We start from the raw sequence: 21,724 nt of genomic DNA on the forward strand, positions 1-21,724 counted from the left end.
TGACGATGTTATAAAATATTCGTTGTACGATTTACACCTATGTAAAGACGATATTATTTCTTGTGATCGATAGCTGGATAGTATTGCATATAGCGAACGGTTGAATTCTGAAAGCCGACGAGGCTAAAAAGCCCAGACGAAAATGGTTCACCAGTGTAGTGTTGACAAAGCTTAGAATTTATTTTGTTAAAATTTCCCTTCAAACGGCATATTATTACATAAGCGAATGTAGTGAATTGATTTATAATAAATTTCGATGTTTTCCTTTGGGCCTCCTAAAAAGTGCTCACTAGGAATAATTATGTAAATCGGGAAATTGTAACTTTCACAATTAATTATATGCATGGATAGCTTTGAGTTTATAAAGTAAGGAGATTGTTCGTGAGATATATGGGACATTAGAGAAAAGGCTATTTTATCCTAGACACAGTCGTGACGTCACGTATCAAAGACTAATAATAATAATACATTGCCTTATTCAATTAGAAGGATATTCCTACTTGCAATATTTTCGACGTGAGATATATTGGGTTACAGTAACGTTGTACCTATCTAAGATACATTTCAATTATATATAACTATAAATGTTCTGAAATGTAATCTTTTACTACTTAGATAGAGTACAATAACAGTGGTCCAAATTCTTCATAGTGCAATCTATATTGGTCGTACAAGAAACTAGAAAATTTTGCATGTATTTTGCAAGCAGGCAAACAAGTTTTCACTGCCGCCCATGGCCACATACAACGCCCGGAGTTTTACGGTCGTGTTATTTTCAACTGCTTTTATTGGTCACTATAAATAACTAAAATTCTGACGTCTCACTCTGAGTATCCTCCAGAGTGCCTTGAAAAAAATATTTTAAAGTGCGCCGTAATTGGTCTACTATTTTTTTTCTTGCTATGTGGAATGAACTGCATTCTGTATATAAAATAATCAAAAACAAAAATTATGTTTCCATCTTTATATTAATTTTGTATAGTATTTGTTGAATGTTTGAAGAATTAATGATGTGTATGGCGGCGTATTTATAAGGAAACACAGTGCGTTTTTAAATAAATATATTCTATTTAAAAAATCTACTTTTTGTTCCTCCCATACAAAACTCCAATTACGTATGCAAGGACCAAATATTTGAGCGGAGCAAGACGTCAAAAACAATATTTTCCCCGCAAACATTCAACAAATCTAGTAATTCTATATGCTTAGCAAAAACAATTTAAACACATGTAAGTAAACATACAACGTTCGTCCAGAATTCTTGATAATGATATGCATATTTAAGTACGTGAAACGATGCTGCATCGGGTGATACATAATTCAAAGAAATTTCGCATCCGACATGAAACAAATTATGTTTAGAGGTTACAATTACGTTTATATTATATAAGATTCCCTCTGTGTATCTATTTTATGTATTAGTTATAATTTTAATTTGTACTCACTAATCAAGATAAACCTTTGTCATAACTTGTGAAACGGAGAGTACGATCTCCTGATTATATGTTTAGTCGATCAGGACTTAGTGATAACAGATACGACGAATATAAATCCCGGAGTTTGCAAATATCCGTGAAGTAATTTTGCATTATTGTATTTCATGTACCTATGGAAATGTCAACATTTCATGTGGCTGTCGTTTCCATACATTTTCCTGAATGCCGCTTCAAATCACTATGTACATACTGTGTTTGATGTATTAATTGCCTGTTTAACAAAAGTGAAAGCTGAATCGTTCCATTCAGTATCAGAAGTGATTCACAGAGTAAATATTTGAATAAATTTATATTGTGGTTATAAAATATTTTATAAGACCTGACAATATTCGTTTGCTCAAAATTGTATGTTGTTCCAAATGGATATATGTTATGACATATTGAATCAAAGCATAATCAAAATTTATTTACCGCACTGGAAGTTGAGCGTGCGACAAGGATTGTCAAGAAGCTCTCCGCCAGTCTTTTTAATCATAAGTTTTGGTTTTCAAGGATATAGAAAGATAATATCAAAATAATAACGTAATAAATATAACAGTATATAAGTATATTTACAAATAAATAATAAATGTATTTATTTACTTCCTCATTGTATGCTATGGTATAACGTTATGTGAACTGAGCCTTTAAAAAAATCCTCTTTTAAACATACTGCAAAGAATGATTCAAATTTATTCTAGTCAAATCCAGATTGTTGTCTACGCCATCGTACACAGATTAAAAAAGTGTCATCTATTAGGTAGACAAAAGCAGAATAAACACGCTAATATTCTAAAAAAGGACATGGCTTAACGTATCTACGCTATATATATTAAAAACATATCACTGTATCACGATTTACCAGGTTTTCTTACGTATTCTTTGTTCAAATATAAAGCCAAACTCGAAGTAATCCGTGCCAATGATTGGTGTATATCTTCATTGTCTTACTCTTGGCACGTTCATTTGTAATCCATTTGCAAACGTCTTAGATCACGAGGAACATCAGTCATCCTTTCAGTATGGCATATTGTGTGCGAAGATTTTAATGGTGATTTATATAAGTTTAACAAACTCGCTATAAAAGCTGTCCACAATCACAATACGAAATATCCTCTTTAAGAAACATTAAATGTATATTAAATTCGATTACTTATTTTCTTTTAAATGTGACTGAGTTACTGCAATTCTCAAGGGCACAGACACATTTCTGTAACAGTTAATTATAAAATTTTCTGTATCTGTGACTGAAATTCATCGTCGCATTTTACTCCCCGTAAAACCTCTTAGTTTCGAAAATTTTGAATGCGAGTGAAGCATAGCTCGCACTCTCTCTCTCTCTCTGTAGCGTAAGATGTCTCAAGACGTTTCCGTAAATTTTTGGGTCGACATCTCGGCTTGTTGCGATGCTTGCCTTTAACATATGGGTGCGTTAAATGTATATATATAAAAGGAACTTGATTCACATTTGGGGATCTAATGCACGCCCTCATCGCATCACACGCTTAACCATTATGTCGATATATGCTTAATATTTTTAAATATATTTGAGCTCAGTAAAAATGTAAAAGAATCTTCGATAAAAATTGCTATTTAAATCAGTAAACATCTGAAATTTGTAAATGTAGAAAAGTCTTTCATCGAATATCTAACCAATAATCATTCAGACCTCTAGAACAGTGGAATGGCGTGATATTTATTACCGGAATTTCCGTTCTCCACAACCTTTGCGTGAGGCATGTTCCGGATGCCTATGTTACCTACTAAATTTTGTGGTCAACCGCTCAAGCTGAATAAATGGACAGTGTATACTATATATGTCTCCGTAAAATTCTAAATACAGTATATATGTTGCGTCATATTCTTTTAGAGTTTCCTCGGGATTCCATGTTATAATAATAATAATAATAAACAATGGCGCTACAACCTGTTTAGGTCTGGGCCTCAGACTTCTGTACCTGTTTCATAATCATTTATAAATTGAATAGGCAAGTAGGTGATCAGGCTTCTAAGTCTGACGCACGCCGTCGACTTTTTGGGTCTAAGGCAAGCCGGTTTCCTCACGATGTTTTCCTTCACCGTTCGAGCGAATGTTAAATGCGCACATAGATTCCAAGTTATACGTACACGTTTTTTACGTCCACCACCAGGCCCTAGTTTAAACTAGTGTTTAAGTAAAACATATTCCTTTTGCTAAAACTTTAATATTTAAATAATAACCTGAACAGTATTGTAGAAAAACAATGTATTATAAAACTCTCAATCTGTTACTTATAAAATTAATAAATAGCTAATATTGTAACAATCACATAATTCAAATAAATATTACAATACCTCTGTAACAAACTTTTAAATTGACAATGTTCCTTAATTAATAGGTAAGTTTATTATAACTATATTCACAATAATCTTACTACAAGTTTTGAACGATAAAAATTACGATAGATTTTAACTACGAAGGTAGATTAATAATACAAAATATTACTACATCAAAGGTCCCACAGTACTTAAATGGGAGATATAAAATTTGTACGAAACACATTTCGAACATCGAAACAGTCTTTTGGAAATAATAAGTTCGTTACATAACTTCGTACTTCAAATAAGACGAGCACCAAATCAAATAAAATGACGGAAAGACCGTCTTCCTGTTTATCTAAGACATCCGTCATTTGAATACGGAGGATATAACAAGGAAGAATATTCCAAATAGGGCTATTCGATTGCAAAAAAATAGCTATGTAAATATTAAACAGAAGTGGTGATTTGTTCTATTAAATGATGTTCACGGCGGTGGCAAGACGCCCGACAGGAGCCATTGCGACTCCAGACCCCACGGCGGGCTAACCCCTCGGGAACACTTCGCGAAGGCCGCAAAGTAGCCCGTCGACAGCATTCTGGGTACGGCGTCATGCAACACGGCCTATTAAGGGGCGCCCCATAGGACAACGACTTTGGAAGACGAGACATACTACAAGAGTTCCCCGTCCACGCGCAATAAGTTGTCGCACCACCGACGCTACAAGCGCACCAAGCTGGTTCACAGCGAGGCGGGGTCAGGCAAAGACAAGCCTCTGAGACTGCCGGGGCCAAGGGCGGATCGGGGTCCCGCTTAGAAAACCCAACGAAAAACAACAAAATCGCTCCTAATAAAGTCGAAGCTGTGGAAAAGTAAAATCCAGCTCGAGGCACTTGCTGATTTATATAACCTGTCACGGGCACTCCGACGATTACTGGAATCGCCTCCGCACCCTGAACGAAACCTGTTAAGAGAATAGCAGATTTAGTTCGAAAGTTTTAACTAGACATTGGGAACTATTGAACTAAGTACTCACTCCAAACTTTGGTGAAGTGCCGACCTCTAACTCGCTCCATTGTGAGCATTTTCATGGAATAAAGGAACCCTCCCAAACAGAGTCCGTACATCCACGCGAATAATACGTAGCCGTGATAACCTTCGACGCTGCTTAGAGCCAGCATTGATATTCCTGTGGAAATCAACTTTATTTATACAGTATTTACAATATTCTTAACCTACATAGAATAATAATTATAATTAAAACTTAATAATCAAACAAATTTAAAATGTTTGGTTTTAGGTATAAAATTTAACTTAAAATATTTGACGTCTAATCTAATCGTCTTATCAGCTACCTCTTTTATATCTGTTAAAATGACTATGCAAAAATGCTTTGTAGTGTGCTGGGTTCTAATCTATTAAGTTTTTATGAAAAATATCGAAGTTGCTATAATTTAAACCAAAAAGCTGTCTAAGACTAACCAAGTAATTTTTAAAGAGTCAATCTCAAGTTTAGACTATTCAATATGAAAACGATAAAATTAGACTAATATTAAAAATTATACCTATTCCTAACATAGCCGTTTGACATAGATATTGCTTGGAAACGAGGCACTGTGCAGAAGGTCTGACGAGGACGAGCCCAAATCCCGCACAGCCAAGTACAGCGGCGAAGCCAAGAAATGTCTGCAATAATACTAGCGCGCTCTCTTCTAATCCCTCTTGGAAGCCCTGAAGAGCCTGAAAGTTTTGAACGAAAATATATTTTATATGTTTGTTAATTTTAATTAATTTGGAGAAACTCAACTTATACGTAATGACTTTGAGTGACAAGTTATCCTACAAACATATATTATGTTATGAATCTATCTATTTAGGCGGTTAAGGCATTTTATTTTTATAAAATATCAGAAAACCCTATGTTACACACATATTTCAAATATTTGTGTAAATTTTGAATTGTTACTTTTTGATACAGAAAAAGCAATCACGTTAGCTGTAAGTTTCGACCGATAACAACTCTTGACTCTTCCAAAAGAAAAAATGTTTTATTTCATTGTATTAAGATAAATATTGACATAATTAACATAAAAAATTAATATTACTTACCAGGAAAAATACGGGCGTATATAGACCAAATGCCGCCAAGCCGGCTGATAATAGCAAAACTTTCGCAGGACGGGATTGAAGTGGACTCAGATCGATGAACTGAGCCTTTTTCAGAACTTTCTCTTTTACCTATTGTCAAAGTGAAACCTGTGGTTATTAATAAGGACTCCGGACTTTTGATTAATCCAAGTGAAATTCTTACATTTTGCTTTCTAATTATAATAATTACATAAAATTACATTCAAATCTTATTACTTTTATTAATAAAAATGTTTAATAAATATAAAGATTGATGTTGAAGTCGTAATAAAATTATCGTCTGTAATAAATCCATTCAACGGTTTATTCAAAAGTTTTGAATTGGTTTATAATTCTTAATTAAATAAATAATTATTTACATAGGTATGCTTATTTAGCGCGACTCTAAAACCTTATGCATATTTATTAAATATAACTAACAAAAGAGTCTTACACGGGAAAGAAGAAATATTGTAATAACAAATAAAGATATTTATTTCAAACCAAAAAGAATGTATAGAAAAAACAATATAAAAAGTCATAATGTACATTTATAAACAACGAATTAGGTATAGAATAAGTGGTGGTGATAATTGATAATTTAAGAAATATCTAACCTTTTTCCGTTGGTTTTTGAGATGTAAAATGGCTCTTCGTTGAGGATGATAGAGTGAAGCACTTCGGTATACAGCACTCAGGAAGAACGCTAATATTAGGAATCCTGTGATTGCCTGCAGACCTAGCCTCCAGCCTAGTTTACTGTAAAATAATATATATTTCAATTCATAATTATAACAAAATTATACGAAAGCTTTTCCGGGGTTGAGCTTCATACAATTATTAACATGTACGAACACTATGAAAAATTAATATTAGGTCCTTACATATGAAATTGGCGTTTTGTATGGCACACAAAATGTCGAATATTTTTAAGTATAATATATTTAATTAATGAAAGTATGATCCATTGTTTTCTATGCACTTTTGCCATCTCATAGGTAGTTCATTGATCCCTTTACTAAAAAAACCAGTCGGAATCAATAAAATCTGTGAAGGCGATTTGGACTGCCCCATCAGAGTTAAATTTTTTCCCTTGCAAGAAGTTGTCCAAATTTCGAAAAAAATGGTAATCTGTTGGAGCAAGGTCCGGGGAGTACGTAGGATGTCTTAGACATTCTAATGCTAATTTGGTAGCCGTCTGTTGTGCAGTGTGTGGTCTAGCGTTGTCGTGAAGTAGCAGTGGCGTGGAGCGATTGACCAGCCTATGTAGTTTAGCCGCTAGCTTTTCCATCATGGTTTGCAATTGCTGACAATAGACATCAGCCGTTGATTTCTGGCCAGATTTGAGAAAACTGCAATGAACAATACCGGCACTAGTCCACCAAACGCTTACAAGTAACTTTTTTGGGGTTAATTTTCGCTTGGGGCAGGATATGGCTGGCTGGCCAGGATCCAACCATTGCGCTGAGCGCTTCCCATAATCGTAAAGAATCCATTTTTCATTCGGTTTAAAATACCTTCATTATTGTGCCGGTTCGGTAATGTAACGTAGCAGTCGATGCGCGTTCGCCGGTTTGCTTCAGTCAATTCGTGAGGTACCCACCTTTCAAGCTTTTTAATCTTCCCAATTTGCTTCAAGTGACTTAAAATAGTTTTATCACTAACACCGCAGCCTGCAGCTAACTCGGACGTGGTTTGCGATGGATCCGCTTCCACAATAGCCTTCAATACTTCATTATCAACTTGGGTCTCAGGCCGTCCACGAGGCTTGTTCTGCAGATCGATAATTTCCAGAACGAAAACGTTAGAACCAAAAACGAACTGTGTTTTCTTTTGCAACATGACCGCCATACACATCATTCACCCTTCGAATCATTTCCGCAGCACTAGTGCCACGGCGGAACTCGTACTCGTAAATAATGCGATACTTTAAGTTTTCCATTTTGTAAAATGAGTGACGCAAACAGAAAAAAAAACATTATTCATTTTTTTGTCATTGAAGCCGTACAAATTTGAATTTGGAATTCCTTACCAAAAAGGAAAACATCGTGATTAAACTGGCCAGTACGAAATACGCCAATTTCATATGTAAGACCAAATATTAACGTTGATTCGCCTTGATAAAAATCTACAGCAAAATAAAAATGTATATTATGATTAATTTATTTATGTTATTACGTATACTAATATTATAAGCCGTAGATTATGTGGGGATTTACTATATATATTACTAAATTTAAAATTATTTTTGTGATACTACATTTATTCACGATTTTTCCTCAAAACAGCGAGGTTATAAGTTGTAATACATATAACTTTCAAAAGAGACTTACTCAAAATATCTGGGTGATTTAAAAAAAAATCATTGATGTCATTTCATTTTAATCCTAAAAGTATAATATATATCCTAAAGCATTATATATATATATATAATAATTTAATAAAAATATTGATTTGTGGGGTCAAATATGTGGGTTATTCCATTTTAAGTTATTAAAAATAATAATTCTATTTGTTTTATTAGATTTTTTTTTTGTTTATTTTTATATTAAATTTAGCATTTATATTATATTTCTTAATGGGTAGAACTGTTATTTTTTTAGAGTGGGAAATTTTATCATTTAATTCTATAAATATTGTTTTTTCTATTTTATTAGATTGAATATCTTTGTTATTTATAATATTTGTTTCTTTAATTTCTTCTTCTGTAATTTTTTATAGAAAAAGATATATGAGATCTGAGTTAAACTTAAATCGTTTTATTATTCTTATATTTGTTTTATCAATAATATTATTAATTTTAAGTCCAAATATTATTAGAATTTTCTTAGGTTGGGATGTTTTAGGGTTAGTTTCTTATGGTTTAGTATTTTTTTATCAAAATACGAAATCAATAATTTAATAATTATTATATATATATATAATTCTATTTTATTGTATACAAGTAACAAAACCAGCTACATATATTAAACGTCAGACTTTCATTTAAAGGGTGTGAATCGAAAACCACTACGGGCTGAAATTCAGTTTCCCAATACACGGCACAGCTTTCGAAGTATGCGATTGAATAGTTTCTGATTTAAGCTCTCTAAACTATATAAATTGCGATTTTCAGTTTTAGACAGGGTTATTTGCTTTCATATTGAAAATGTGACAATTTAAAATCTTTGTTCGCCGTTTTCTATAGCGTTAAAAGCCGACTAATTATACGAGAGAGATTTATTATAAGTTTATTTTATGTATTAGTGAAAAGTTAGCAAATTAGTTTTATTAAGAATTTGCTGGTAGTGATTTTTTTACCAGACCTATTTATTTACGTAAATTTATTCGATGAAACTTATGCTTAAAAATACTGGCTTTAATTTAATAATGTCAATATTTATTCCTATTTATTTATAGAAATTAAAGACTTAATATGAATCGTTAGAAACTTTAGATAATTGTATGAAAAAAAATAGCAAGGGCGTATGTGAAACTAAACGGAAGCACGAACATAGTTTCAATAAAATTCATGCCGTGAAAAAACTGACATTAGCCTTTTATATACTTTAATATCGTAAAGTTCATACTAAGGTCTTTCAGAAGGCTTACTCGAGCACAGAGTAAAGCAGTAAGCCCAATTTAGTAAACAATTTAGTAATCTGTTAGAAGTTGTTTATGATCCTTTTTGGTATTACTTATGTAAATCTGTGGAAAAATTATAAATACAATATTTACCCACCCAACAGCCTCCTTATAAGCGACGCTGAATAGAGCAATGCCCACTCCTCCCCCAGCGTGAGCCACCAATTCTACAAATTGTCTTCGTTTTCTAAAGTATGTTCCCAGGACTAGGCCTGCCGCTTCCCGGACTAAACCACATCCGATACCTAAGACTATACCTGAAAAACCGTATCCTTTATTAGTTTAATCGAAAATGCATTTTATCTGTATTAGAAGTATCAAGCTTTCTCAGTTAATAGTTATCACGTTAACGCAATATTATTTTTCCGTGTCTCAAATGCATTCTTAATGAAAAACTTCGTCTTTTGCATATATAAATCGGGCAGATTTAAGATTTTTCGATTCGATAAAGATATTTGTGAAATTTAAATTATTTTATAGTGAAACAAGTTTTTCATATTTACCTAAAAAGGAATTACCATAAATGCAACGGTAACATAAAACTTATACAAAAGTATTTAATATTTATTCTAAAGTTATTTAACTTTTGTCTTAGCAAAATCGCCAACCTTTAAAGTGGTAGATTATTTTAAAAACTAAGTAAATTAAAGCTTTTACGTATGTGGCACTTCGAAAGTTCCATTTTCGTAAACTCCTTGCATATTTGATTGTCTCCTATTTGCATATTCTTGGATGTTAAAACTTTTTGTGCAGCGAAATTACATCATGTACTTTATAAGTCACTTTAGTTTTAAAGTATTATCCTATTATAAACTCCAAAGTTTGTGACGATGGATCTTTGTTACTAAAATTGGTATATATTTTATTTATTTAAGACACTTGACGCTTGTAAAGTGAATAAGTTGAATTCGTAATTTCAGGCTTAATAAAGAAAAGTAAGGAGGACTTCAAGTAATAACACGGGTTATTATTTCTTATTATTTATTTGTTTGGAATGTTACATTTGAAAAGGACTGTGTTTTTGTTTGTATTCATGTACCCAGGCAGTCTTGTTTTCGAGTGTTGCTTAGCGTTAGGATATCTAATAACTGACCAGATTGTCAATTAATTAGCCGCTATTACATCAGATAGTCATTATTCGAACACAGACATTTGCGAACAGCTACTGTTCATATAGAAGTTTCAATATTTAATATAAATTCAAGGAAATGCTATAATTACTTTAACATTTGCATTAAAATACATAGCAGCTTAATGTTTCTAAGATCACTATTACACTTACTGGAGCCTCCTTTATGAGCGATTATGAGCTAAATTAAATTAAAATCTGTCTTCAATGACATAGTGGAGCCGAAGCAATTAGAATGCTCTTAAAAAAGGAAAACGTATCGGCTTCAGTGTGATTAGCCAACCAATCCCAATATTGTTTCACGAAAGAAAAACGAAACAAATGGTTCGTTTCGTTTCGTTCTATTTATCAGTTACTTAGATGAAAACATAACTCTAGATTTTGAAATAGCCATGAAACGACAGATCGTATCGCTTTATATATCGCGTGATTGGTCAACAGAGTCTCTAGTCTAATTACAGACACGTTCCGTTTGACCAATCAGAGCAACACAAAACCACCCATTTTTCTTTTGCCCGTAAACCCTACGTCTGACATATAATATATTATTTAGAAACCCTTATTACCGTAACTTAAAAGTGTTTGATGTAGCTGCGTGGCGAATGACGTGAAGAGACAGGCCAGTGGAAGTAAAATCCCACCCAGCAGTGCTGCCAACCGTGGCGACCTTCGACGAGCGGTAACTATGGCTCCGGCGGCACGTGACACTCCTACGCAGATCGCACCTGCCCAAACTGGAAAATAGATTTGATTAGAAATAGAAATGATTGTTTGAAATAACAATTACCATTTGAACAATATTTTTATAATGGAGGAGAAAACGTTATGTATGTATCTCCCACAACAACATAGATATTTGGGCTGAGCATATCTCTGCTTTTCATAGAGCAGGATAAGCAAAATCTATTGAAACCTTCTCGTGTGCATCCGTATAGCCGCGTCTTCTGGGATCTATTCCACTTTCTACTAAGGGCAAAATATAACTTTCTATATCGGCGTTGGAAAAAAATTATCGTCAAATTTTTCGGTTACGCGCCATCTTTTTCTTTTCCACGGTTGATTCGAAGCCATTAATAACAAAAATATATAATAACGATAACAATGATAGTAATAATTCTATTACAATTACTGAAATTCTGTATAATCTTAGTAGTTATAAGGTAAAATGAAATAATTGCATTATTCGTGTTCATGTCTATGATAATAAAAACCTTTTGTTAAACTTTACTAATTTAACTTTATTTAACCAATTTCTGTAAAGTTAAAGTTAAAGCATATAGTAGATAATTTTTCGAAAAATAAGGTCATAGAGAAGTTTCACTTCTTACGTGTGTACGAGCACACATTAAAAAAATATATGCAGCTAGAATGTCTAAATACGGTAGACATGAATGACAAAACGATAGTATAAGTTCAATAATTTTTATATGTCCCCTTTATTAGAGTAATAACACATATTTTAGTACAGTTTTTCGCTATTTAAAATAATCATTATACGTTCAATACATTGTGTTGTATGCTATAAGCTACAAAATAACCATCCCACCTTAATCTTTTTATCTCATGAATATATATTACAGTTTAAGCTCCAATGTAATACAAAAGTTATGCCAGAAATTGAATAAATTTTGGCAGTTAATCCGCTTTGTATGTGTGACTAACTTAAACTGAGCTAACTTAATTAAAAAATATAGTTTCTATATGTAGGATGTACGTCATTGGATCGTTAAAGCATTAGTAACATTCATAATTTAACTAATAATAAATATTGTTTGTGTACCTACCAAACCAGAATTATTATTTCGATGTAATTGTGAGAGATGACCTTGAGGCAGATTTGTTCTCATTGTTCTCATGTCACGCAGCAAAATCTCGCTGTTTAAATCTCAATTTTTTCATAAAATTTTTTACATCTGACTAGTTCTCAAATTTATTTAATTTCACGCTGGAAAAACTCGAAATAAAAACAAATTGGAGATATGGGTTTCTCGATACGATTCGCTTTTGGTGAGTATTTAGTGTGAGCATTGTGAGACAAATTGCCAGTAAAAAAATATTTTCGAAAGAAAAGCGCTACTATGTATACTAATTAAAACATCTTTGTAAAACTTTTTCTTTGAAATTAATATTTGAATAATGAGGGTCGTCTATTGTTTGAAAAACAAATTCTTATCGAAACTCAGAAGAGTAATTGGGTCAGAAGGAATTACTTAATTTATAATTTAAAAGGAAATGTCAATATAAAGATACGCTTTGAAATGTTTATTTTTTATATAATGGGAGAAACGAAGCGCCCACGCCCTACGGGACGTCCACAAAGAGCAGTCATTGCAGCCTCCATTTTTAGTGGGTGCGTTGCCGGCCTTTGAGGGAGGAGTACATTCTTTGAACTTTAATAATGTTACGGAGAAAATTGTATACACAATAAACAAATACACAACGTCAGACGTTTTATAAAAAGCTTGATAAGTATACCCAAAACGTATGGCTTAAATATTTTTAACAGTGCCTCTGACAGGAGCAGGAAAATAATGTCATACAAATATTTAACGACACGTTATTGTTCTTATCAAACTTAGGATAAAGCTTCTGATCTAGACAGCCACGACGCATGGCAACACAAAAGTTTCATTTAAAAACTAAACAAAGGAGTTTGAAATCCTTTAACTAATTTGATCGATAGAACAGTAGTTTACTTTATCGGGACAAAGAGCAAACATGCACAAAACCGTGGTCCATAGACAACACACTTACGTCATAATCTAATAGGTATTTGATGTAAGGACGTAAGAGTGTCACTCTTAGCGCTAAGTCTAATTAATATCTGACCTGCTGTCACCTTTAGACAGCACCAGACTTAACAGAGCCTTAGACCTATTGTCATTTAGGTGGTAAAATTTAAAAATAAATAAGAATAATACAAAAAAATGATGGTACTGCTATCCAAATCTTAGATTAATAATTGTTAAAGAAAACACTTTTTTACCGGATTGAAGCTATTTTAATTATTTTACATATAGATATCATCTCCGGGGAAATAAATACTGATTTTTCCACATTTTCTCTACAGCTGTGATACTTTTTGACATTCACACTTCAGTCACCGTGACCACGCACGCTGTAAAGCACGCGAAACGTCAGAAGTAATTTAAAATTATGTAAAATTATTATAAGTTTAAAATAAAGCCGGTAAAAAATGATTTCATTAAATGTGTAAAAGCTATGTTAACAAAAGACAATACTAAGAATTGTTAAATTATTTACATCATAATTTGTGTGCATTTTGGTAAGTCAGCGATAAACATCAGATAAAGAAGATAAAACTTCCAGTCACAATCTAACATTGAATGTCATGCAAAATTCGATTGTTTGACAGATCCTGAAAAAGTTACATATATTTACTGCTGTACAATAATAGTTCCTCATCGTATGTGTAGTTCTTTACAACTGTCCATTATAACGGTACAATTGTGTCCTTAAGTAGATGCTCTTTTATGTATTGGTACACAAACATTAGCAGTAGGTAACATATAAGGTAAAAACACAGGCAAATGTACCACATAAATCGCAAAACGGTCTCTCCATTAACGCCAGACACACTTACTTTTTTAGCCGTAGCTCGTTAATAAAGGCCTGCAGGGTTATTACGGAGTTGTGCAGTCGCTTATAGTTACGATTTCTATTATAGTGATACAAGTTATTGGCATTGTATGTCGTAGTCATTGGTCAGTCATACATTATTTTTACTATAATAAAAGTGTTTAGTCCCTAATAATATTTTTAAGGTAAACAATACTGTGCACTTCACGTCTATACTATGTATACGCCAGTGTACTATGGAAAATCGAGGACTGTTTCATATCAAAAACCGGTAACTTTTTAATTTGTGAAGAAATACGATTTAATTTTTGAGCACGCATAAGGTATTATATAGGGCTTCAGATGCTTTACTTATATTAGAGTATGTAAGTATAAATAAATGATAAAAATAACAGTTTAAAGAAACGTCTTTTATTTTATTTCCTTATCGACGATATAGTGAATAAAAAGTTATTTTTTTCATTACTTTATTATAAAACAAAAATAATAAAGCTATTCCTATTTAAATAAGTAACTGATTCATTTCATAAAATATTTTAATTTACAAAATGCAAATTTTGTAAGAAATTAATTTTAAAAGATTGAAGCGGACAGATCTCAAAGAGACATTCTTTGATATACTTACTTTTCAGAAGTAAAAAAAACATATTCCAAATGAAAACCATAGAAAATTACTACATTATATTAAAGTTCCACTTCATTACTATTCAATAAACTTCTAAAAGTGCGTCAATAACAACAGTAGTAAACACGATTTTTGATATACGATATACCATCGTTCTACCATTTTCCATAGTACAGTGCCATATAATATATATATATATATTATACATGTTAATATAGATACCGTGAAATGTAAAATAGAAACACAGGAATTGTCCCCTAGAAATGCCATTACAAAACTTGAAAATGATATCGTTAAATTTTTCCGGCATTCTTTTAGGATATTACACCAGTACAATGCCATTAAGCAATTGAAAGAGTCATTATCAGACACCTGTGCTATTGTACATATGGATTTTTCCGAAAATTTTTGTACTACATACAACCAAGAAATTCAATACTTCCATTTTGGCGGGTCGAGAACCCAAATTTCATTACTTACTGTTGTCGTTTATCTAAAAAACTCCGTTGTTTCACACTGCACTATCTCAACTAATTTGTCTCATAACGCTGGAGCAATTTGGGCCCATCTAAAACCTGTGCTGGCATCACTGCCATCAAATATTGAAAACATTCACTTTCAAAGTGATGGTCCTGTAACGCAATACAGGAACCAAACTATGTTATATGTATTATTCTGTAAACTGCAAGACATTCTCCCTAATATTATTAAATATACCTGGAACTTTTATGAGGCTGGACATGGGAATATTTTTTTATTTTGCACTATTTTTGTTTTTGTGAAGCAAAAGATCTCAATTTATTTTAATTATTACTATCTCTTAATATGCTTTTCAGGCATAGCTTTTAATATTTACTTGAATTGTTAAAAAAATACGTAGTGTTAAGTCCTATAACATATAAAAACTTCAAAAGGCTGTTATGAAGACTGGAATAGTTGACTTTCATAGTATTATATTGTTATTGTTCTTAAATTTATGAGTAATATTAATAAAAAATTGCAGTAATAAAAGTTAAGTGAATAACGTTACGTTAAATGTCAAAAATCTGTTTTGATAACTGAGATAGTATTTTCTCCCAGTATTACATATTAATTATTATTTTTAATTGTTACAAAGTGATTTTAATACTTAAAAGACATGTGCCATTGTTTAATCCTAAGAAATTTATACTAATTTTTATTCAATTGAATTATAATTCTCACAAAATTGTGTATTTTATCAGTACTATGTTACCCTCGTCAGTCCCCTGGCAGTCAAATTCTGACAATTATAAATATCTCAAAATCTACTGAAAAATTGACTGGCCCGATTTGGAACAACATATTCATTAGAGTAGCCATCATATACACCCGAATTTGTGGAAATGTGATTTAATAACTATTATAAACAAAATGTCCTCAAGAGTTACCCAACTTTTGTATAATCACCCATATATATTTTGCCGAGCATTGGCGTTTAGTGTCAGCTGCCATTGTCATTATAATTTAATAACATTGAAGTCAAATTAGTTCAAAACCTTTAATACTAGTAGTTTATTTGATTGGTTAATGGTGCCAGATCTGTAAATTAACAACTATTCAATAGTTGATAATGATAGTGAGTCCTTAGTCATAAATAATAAAGTTACAATTGCTACAGACCATCAAATAGTAGTAATTTTTAATCTAGTAATGTTGGTTAAACGAATAAACCACAATTAATGGTTATAAACTGACCTATAATCACAATGGCACCTGATATCAGCATTGCTCCGACATATAATTAATGAATTTTTAAAACATTAAAATAAAATAAAAAGTATTAAACAACTTTATTTTTTATTTGTATTGATTGCCATTGTATGTATAGTTGTGTAACAATAATTTTAAGGCCTGTAAACACTTGATAATTACTTACTTTGTGTGTCTGAACACTATACTTTAATTTAGTACATAATAATTGTTCAGTTGCGATCTCGGAAGATCGGTAATAGAGTCGCACATCATTTTAATGACGTTAAGGCCTTTCACTTAGTAGAATTATCTAGGGAGCGTTAAGGAAATATCTGGTTTAGTTGAGGTAATCACTGTCTATTTAAGTAAATCCTTATTCCGAATGTAAAATAAATCCCCATTGTGCCGCTTAATGCGTTCATTTAAGTTACAATACAATGTATACGCAATTTAATTAGCAAGTTGTGTGTTAGTGTAGTGGTAATTTTCACACGTTATTTTAGTAAATCTTCGTAATTTAATTTTTAATTATGTCGAACTCCTTAACCTTAAACTTAAATAATTATAGTAAAGTTATAGCCACAGACAATATATATAAAAAGGTTCAAGTATTTACGAATCTTAGAAATTGTTCGTAAATTTATTGTACTATTAGGTCCAATATTATTGCTAAATAATATCGTTGATCATGGAATAAAAAAAAATTAATTATATAATGGTTTTGAGATTATTAACAAATAAGTGGTGTTTGAAATTTCGGCAAAAAATCTCATCAAAGTCGAGTGCCGTGAAATGGCTACGACGTTTTAAATATCTGGATAAGCCAAATTTTAATGAAAGCGTACATTTTTCCCTTCCTTAATTTAATAAAAACCTTCGGACCCCTTCTTGATGAATGTTTAGTATTATGAGGAGGTTCGCACAGCCTTCTTAAAAGAAATTCTCTTTTTTCAAGAAAACATTCGAGTTTGTCAGTGTACTACCAGTCTGGCCATAAGTACTCTTACATAAAACGTTTCTTTTTCTTCATTAATTATTTTGAATATGGAACACGTATATTATTTTTAAAATTTCTTTAGATTTTGCGCCTTTTCGCATATTTTTTCGTGTTCATTATTAAATTACAATATAGAATGGGGTGTTAAAGAAAATAGGATTGCACAAAGTGGGTTTGGAGCCGTCAGTCATATACGAGACACTTCAAAAGCTTGGTTTCAGCCGTATGTTCGTATATCGTACTATCAAAGATACAACAACACTTCGTGGGACGAAGACAAGATCAGGGCGGCCGCGTGCTGTTGTACTATAAAGGCTGTTAACGCTGATAAAGCCTGAATTCATTGAACCCCAGAAAATCTCGTCGCGAGAAATGAAGATTCCCGCTAGGACTTTCTCGCGTATTATAAAACAAGATCTATATCTCGGTGCTTATCGTCGATATACAGGACATGACCTAAATCAATCTTTTCAATTAAAGAGAGTGGATCGATTAAAAAGCCTTCTATCGCGATACGCAGGTGAAAAGCATAGAAATCCTCCTTACCGATGAAACATTTTCACAATTGAAGAACACTTCAATAAGCAAAATGATAAAGTGTTCTAAAGAAGCTGCCCAAGTGATCGGAAAGGCACAACGTGGTCGTCATCCTGCTCCAGTGATGGTGGGGCGTGTCTTATCAAGGAGTCACAATACTAAATTTTTGTGAAAATGGAGTGAAACTTCAGCCAAAGTGTATCAAGGTACAGTATTTATGTTCTGAAACCTCTCAGCAATACACTATTTAAAAATATAGCGTCGACTTTCCAGCAGGATTTTGCAAGGCACGAACTACCCAAGCCTGGCTTGAAAGCGACGTTCTGGACTTTATAAGAGCTGAAGACTGGCCCTCACCTGGCACAGACCTCAACCCTTTCAAATAATGGTAAGTTTTATGGCCTACTCTAAACGACACGGCGACCTTGAGTCTCTTAAAAAGTCAATGGAGCAAGCAATGAGGATTTCCATTCGAAACAGTGTGTAAATTCATTCTTGGCAGATTCACACCCTAAAGGCCTGTATAAAAGCCAATGGTGGCCATTTCGAATAGATTTTTTTTGCTGAGTCTTTAATAAATACGTAGGTAGGTATAAGGTTTAAAAATATTACAGTACATCATTTAAAAAAAATGTATTTTCATTTATAACAGAACTTATTTCTGGACTAGGTGCATATGTTGAATTATGAATTTTGAATGAGTAAAGATTGATTGAACAACAAAAACGAAATGGTTTTACAGGTATGCAATCTAGGTTAAGTCGGCTTGCGATTCGTTTGTCCTTTAAGAAAAGAGCCTAGTAAATCTTAACAGGCCGGCAATGCACTTGCTAGCCTTCTGGCCATGAGAGCATCTAAGGGTGGCGGTCACTTCAACATCAGATGAGCCTTCAGTCCCTGCCACATGTTATGTAAAAAAAACCCAAAAAGCAATTAAGTTTTTACAAAAGCTGTTTAGTTATGTTGTTTAATCATTCTTTATTCATGCAGGATTTCAACGAAAATTTATCAAGATGTTGTCTCGGATTTGCACGCCATTTTCATCATTTTGTAAATAAATATAGTCTAACTAGGGATTATGTAGTTGTTCGGTGAATTTTTGATATCGGTTGAGTGATTTGAGTTTAATATTTTTTATGTTTGACGAACAGACTCAAAATTTTATCCTATTTATATTGGAATAGATATAACTTTTGTCAATATTTTATCTCTTTTTGTATCCATTGTTTTAGTTGTATAAAATATTTAAATAGCGCCGTCCGCGATTAATATCGAGAGAAGCTTCAATTATATATGTATATGTTATACATAGTAATGCCTTGTTCACGCGTCAAAAAATATTTAAAAACGTGTACACAGGTAAACTATTATTCTAAAATCTATCAATGAAAATTCTAATAATCATATTATTTTGACCTAAAATTTGTAACCCAATGGTCGGCCTGACCAAACGGCGCTCACAGCTTAACTCATTAGTCGAAGTTTTGAGTCAAAGGCAAGCCATGAGTAATGGTTCCGTATCCGCCTTCCTGACAAAGACCGCTATAAACGGATCCACTTCCACCTCTTAATATTCAAACCAGGTCGTGAATCTCGGAAAATTAATTTAATAAATCACCCCGACCACAAATAACGGTTACTGAAAACTTTGTTTAAATGTAATTTAAGACGTCGCTTATCGTAATTTGGTTTGTCTCAGGTCCTCGGTACTAATTTCTTGAAATTCCAATTTCGTTATTCATCCAGTTACAACGGTATTGAAAGCAATTCATTTTGTATAAAATAGTTAATTGCTTTTAAAATAAACTGTTCAATGGGATGCTTTACACAATAGAGGATATTATTTTCACTCTACATTTGGTAATATGAGTGCTTTTAAAGCTGGAAGGGACTGCCTAGCTGGCTATACCTACTCTCGGGCGGTGACTCCAACGTTATAGCTGATCGCCATGCTTATAAAACAGAGTACGTAAAGTGTATAGCCTTTGATCGTAATGCATTGCCCTCGAAAAATTGCACGACCATTAGTGCTGAATATGTAAAGTAAAGTTTTTCTCTAAATAATGACATATAGACAGTTTATATTTTCATTTCCGGATTCTATAATTGGGAGTTATATAACGTGTTATACGGAGCTGTTTATCCTCTATCTTGGTACAAACTATTCTAGAAATATTATACTCACGCGTATTTTAAAACTATAATGTACGCGAGCAGCGACATTCCATATTATCTACAAACGCGATTTTTAAAATCACATCGAAACGCACACACACTTGAACACCCCCACACATTACACATTCCTACACACACCTTAACGAATAAATTATTAGTAAATTGTCTTTGTTAAATAATATTCTTAGTAAATATAGTGTAATTTCTATCTGCTATATAAAATTGTAAATAGTATAAAAAAACTGTACTCAGTGATCTGTTAAATAAATTTAATTAACCAACATAAAAATATTGATATTCCTGGTACAGCAACCTTGTAACCACGTTCTACTATATCCTGATACCAAATTTAAAAGAATAAATTAATAATACATATTTATTTCCCACAAAATAAGACAAAGGAATCCACAGAGAATGTATCACGTTAATTTGCAATAAAAGTATTATCTCAACCAATATAAGTAGTATTTACTTAAGTTAGTTATATTCCTCAGTATCGAGATAACGTTGGTTTATTTCCTCTGGGCCCTATTGGCAGATTACGCCTTGAAGCTTCGGGCGTTCAAAATGGATTTCTAAATGAAACATTTAGTCATGGTAATCAACATTCCCGTTTATTTGATTGAAATACGAGGACAGCTAAAGTAACATAAATTTTCATTTATGATATAATATTGCTGTAAAATGGAAATTGGAACTGGATGTATACAATTTTTAAATACTGAATCAGGTATTTAAGTGTTAATTAATAATCTAGACTTTAATTTACAAATGCTACCGCGGCTAATATATTCTACCCTCCCAGTCGTTAGATAGCTTAACTTTAAAACAAAAAACTAGTTGAAGAATTATTTTTATATGCATTTGTCGCGGCTGCTATTGTGACAACAATACAACCATATGTAATATACAATGATTTAGATTATATTTTTTTCTGTGAAATAAATAAAAATAAATATAAATAATAGGCCCTTTTCCAGTTAGATTTGCTAACGTAGATTGTCGGAGGCCAAGATTTCAAGCGATTTGCGTTTGAACGATACGCATATAGAAAGTCCATTGGTGCACGGCTCGAACCTACGACCTCAGGGGTTAGAGGCGCTCACTGAAGCCACTAATTACACCACTTTAATAACACTGCTATCTACACAAGATAAAATAGAATTTTCATTTCTGCATTCCAATACATTTATAAAGATATCTTTAGCAAACGTTACAAATGGTAACAAGATAAGAAAATTCGCTGACCGCGCTTGGAATATTGCTTGTATTGACATCTGATTGTATCGATACAACGTTGACAGCTTTTATCCGAGAAAATATTACCAGAAATACGGTATTGATGTTTTCCGACTTGGAAGTGTATCATATTATTGAATACAAGAAATGTTATATTATATATACCATTTCTAATATAACGTTA

At 32.4% G+C, this 21,724-nt stretch overlaps 1 protein-coding gene across 2 annotated transcripts in view; it reads right to left on the reverse strand.

The window, feature by feature from the left end:
* Positions 1-3,564: 3,564 nt before the first annotated feature.
* Positions 3,565-21,724, reverse strand: part of LOC123713586 (monocarboxylate transporter 9-like) — a 70,348-nt gene continuing 52,188 nt past the window's right edge. Inside the window, exons 6-12 of one of the 2 annotated variants that reach the window (XM_045667321.1) lie at positions 11,221-11,388; positions 9,623-9,782; positions 6,519-6,660; positions 5,884-6,012; positions 5,340-5,514; positions 4,811-4,963; positions 3,565-4,738 (exon numbers count right to left, since the gene is read on the reverse strand). In XM_045667321.1, coding sequence (XP_045523277.1) covers positions 4,224-4,738; positions 4,811-4,963; positions 5,340-5,514; positions 5,884-6,012; positions 6,519-6,660; positions 9,623-9,782; positions 11,221-11,388 — 1,442 coding nt within the window. In that variant the 3' untranslated portion in view covers positions 3,565-4,223. Of the gene's footprint in view, positions 4,739-4,810; positions 4,964-5,339; positions 5,515-5,883; positions 6,013-6,516; positions 6,661-9,618; positions 9,783-11,220; positions 11,389-21,724 lie in introns of those variants that run through there. The other variant, XM_045667322.1, reaches the window with a different exon arrangement.

The sequence above is a fragment of the Pieris brassicae genome, chromosome 8 (genome assembly GCF_905147105.1).
Source record: "Pieris brassicae chromosome 8, ilPieBrab1.1, whole genome shotgun sequence".
Lineage (NCBI taxonomy): Eukaryota > Metazoa > Arthropoda > Insecta > Lepidoptera > Pieridae > Pieris > Pieris brassicae.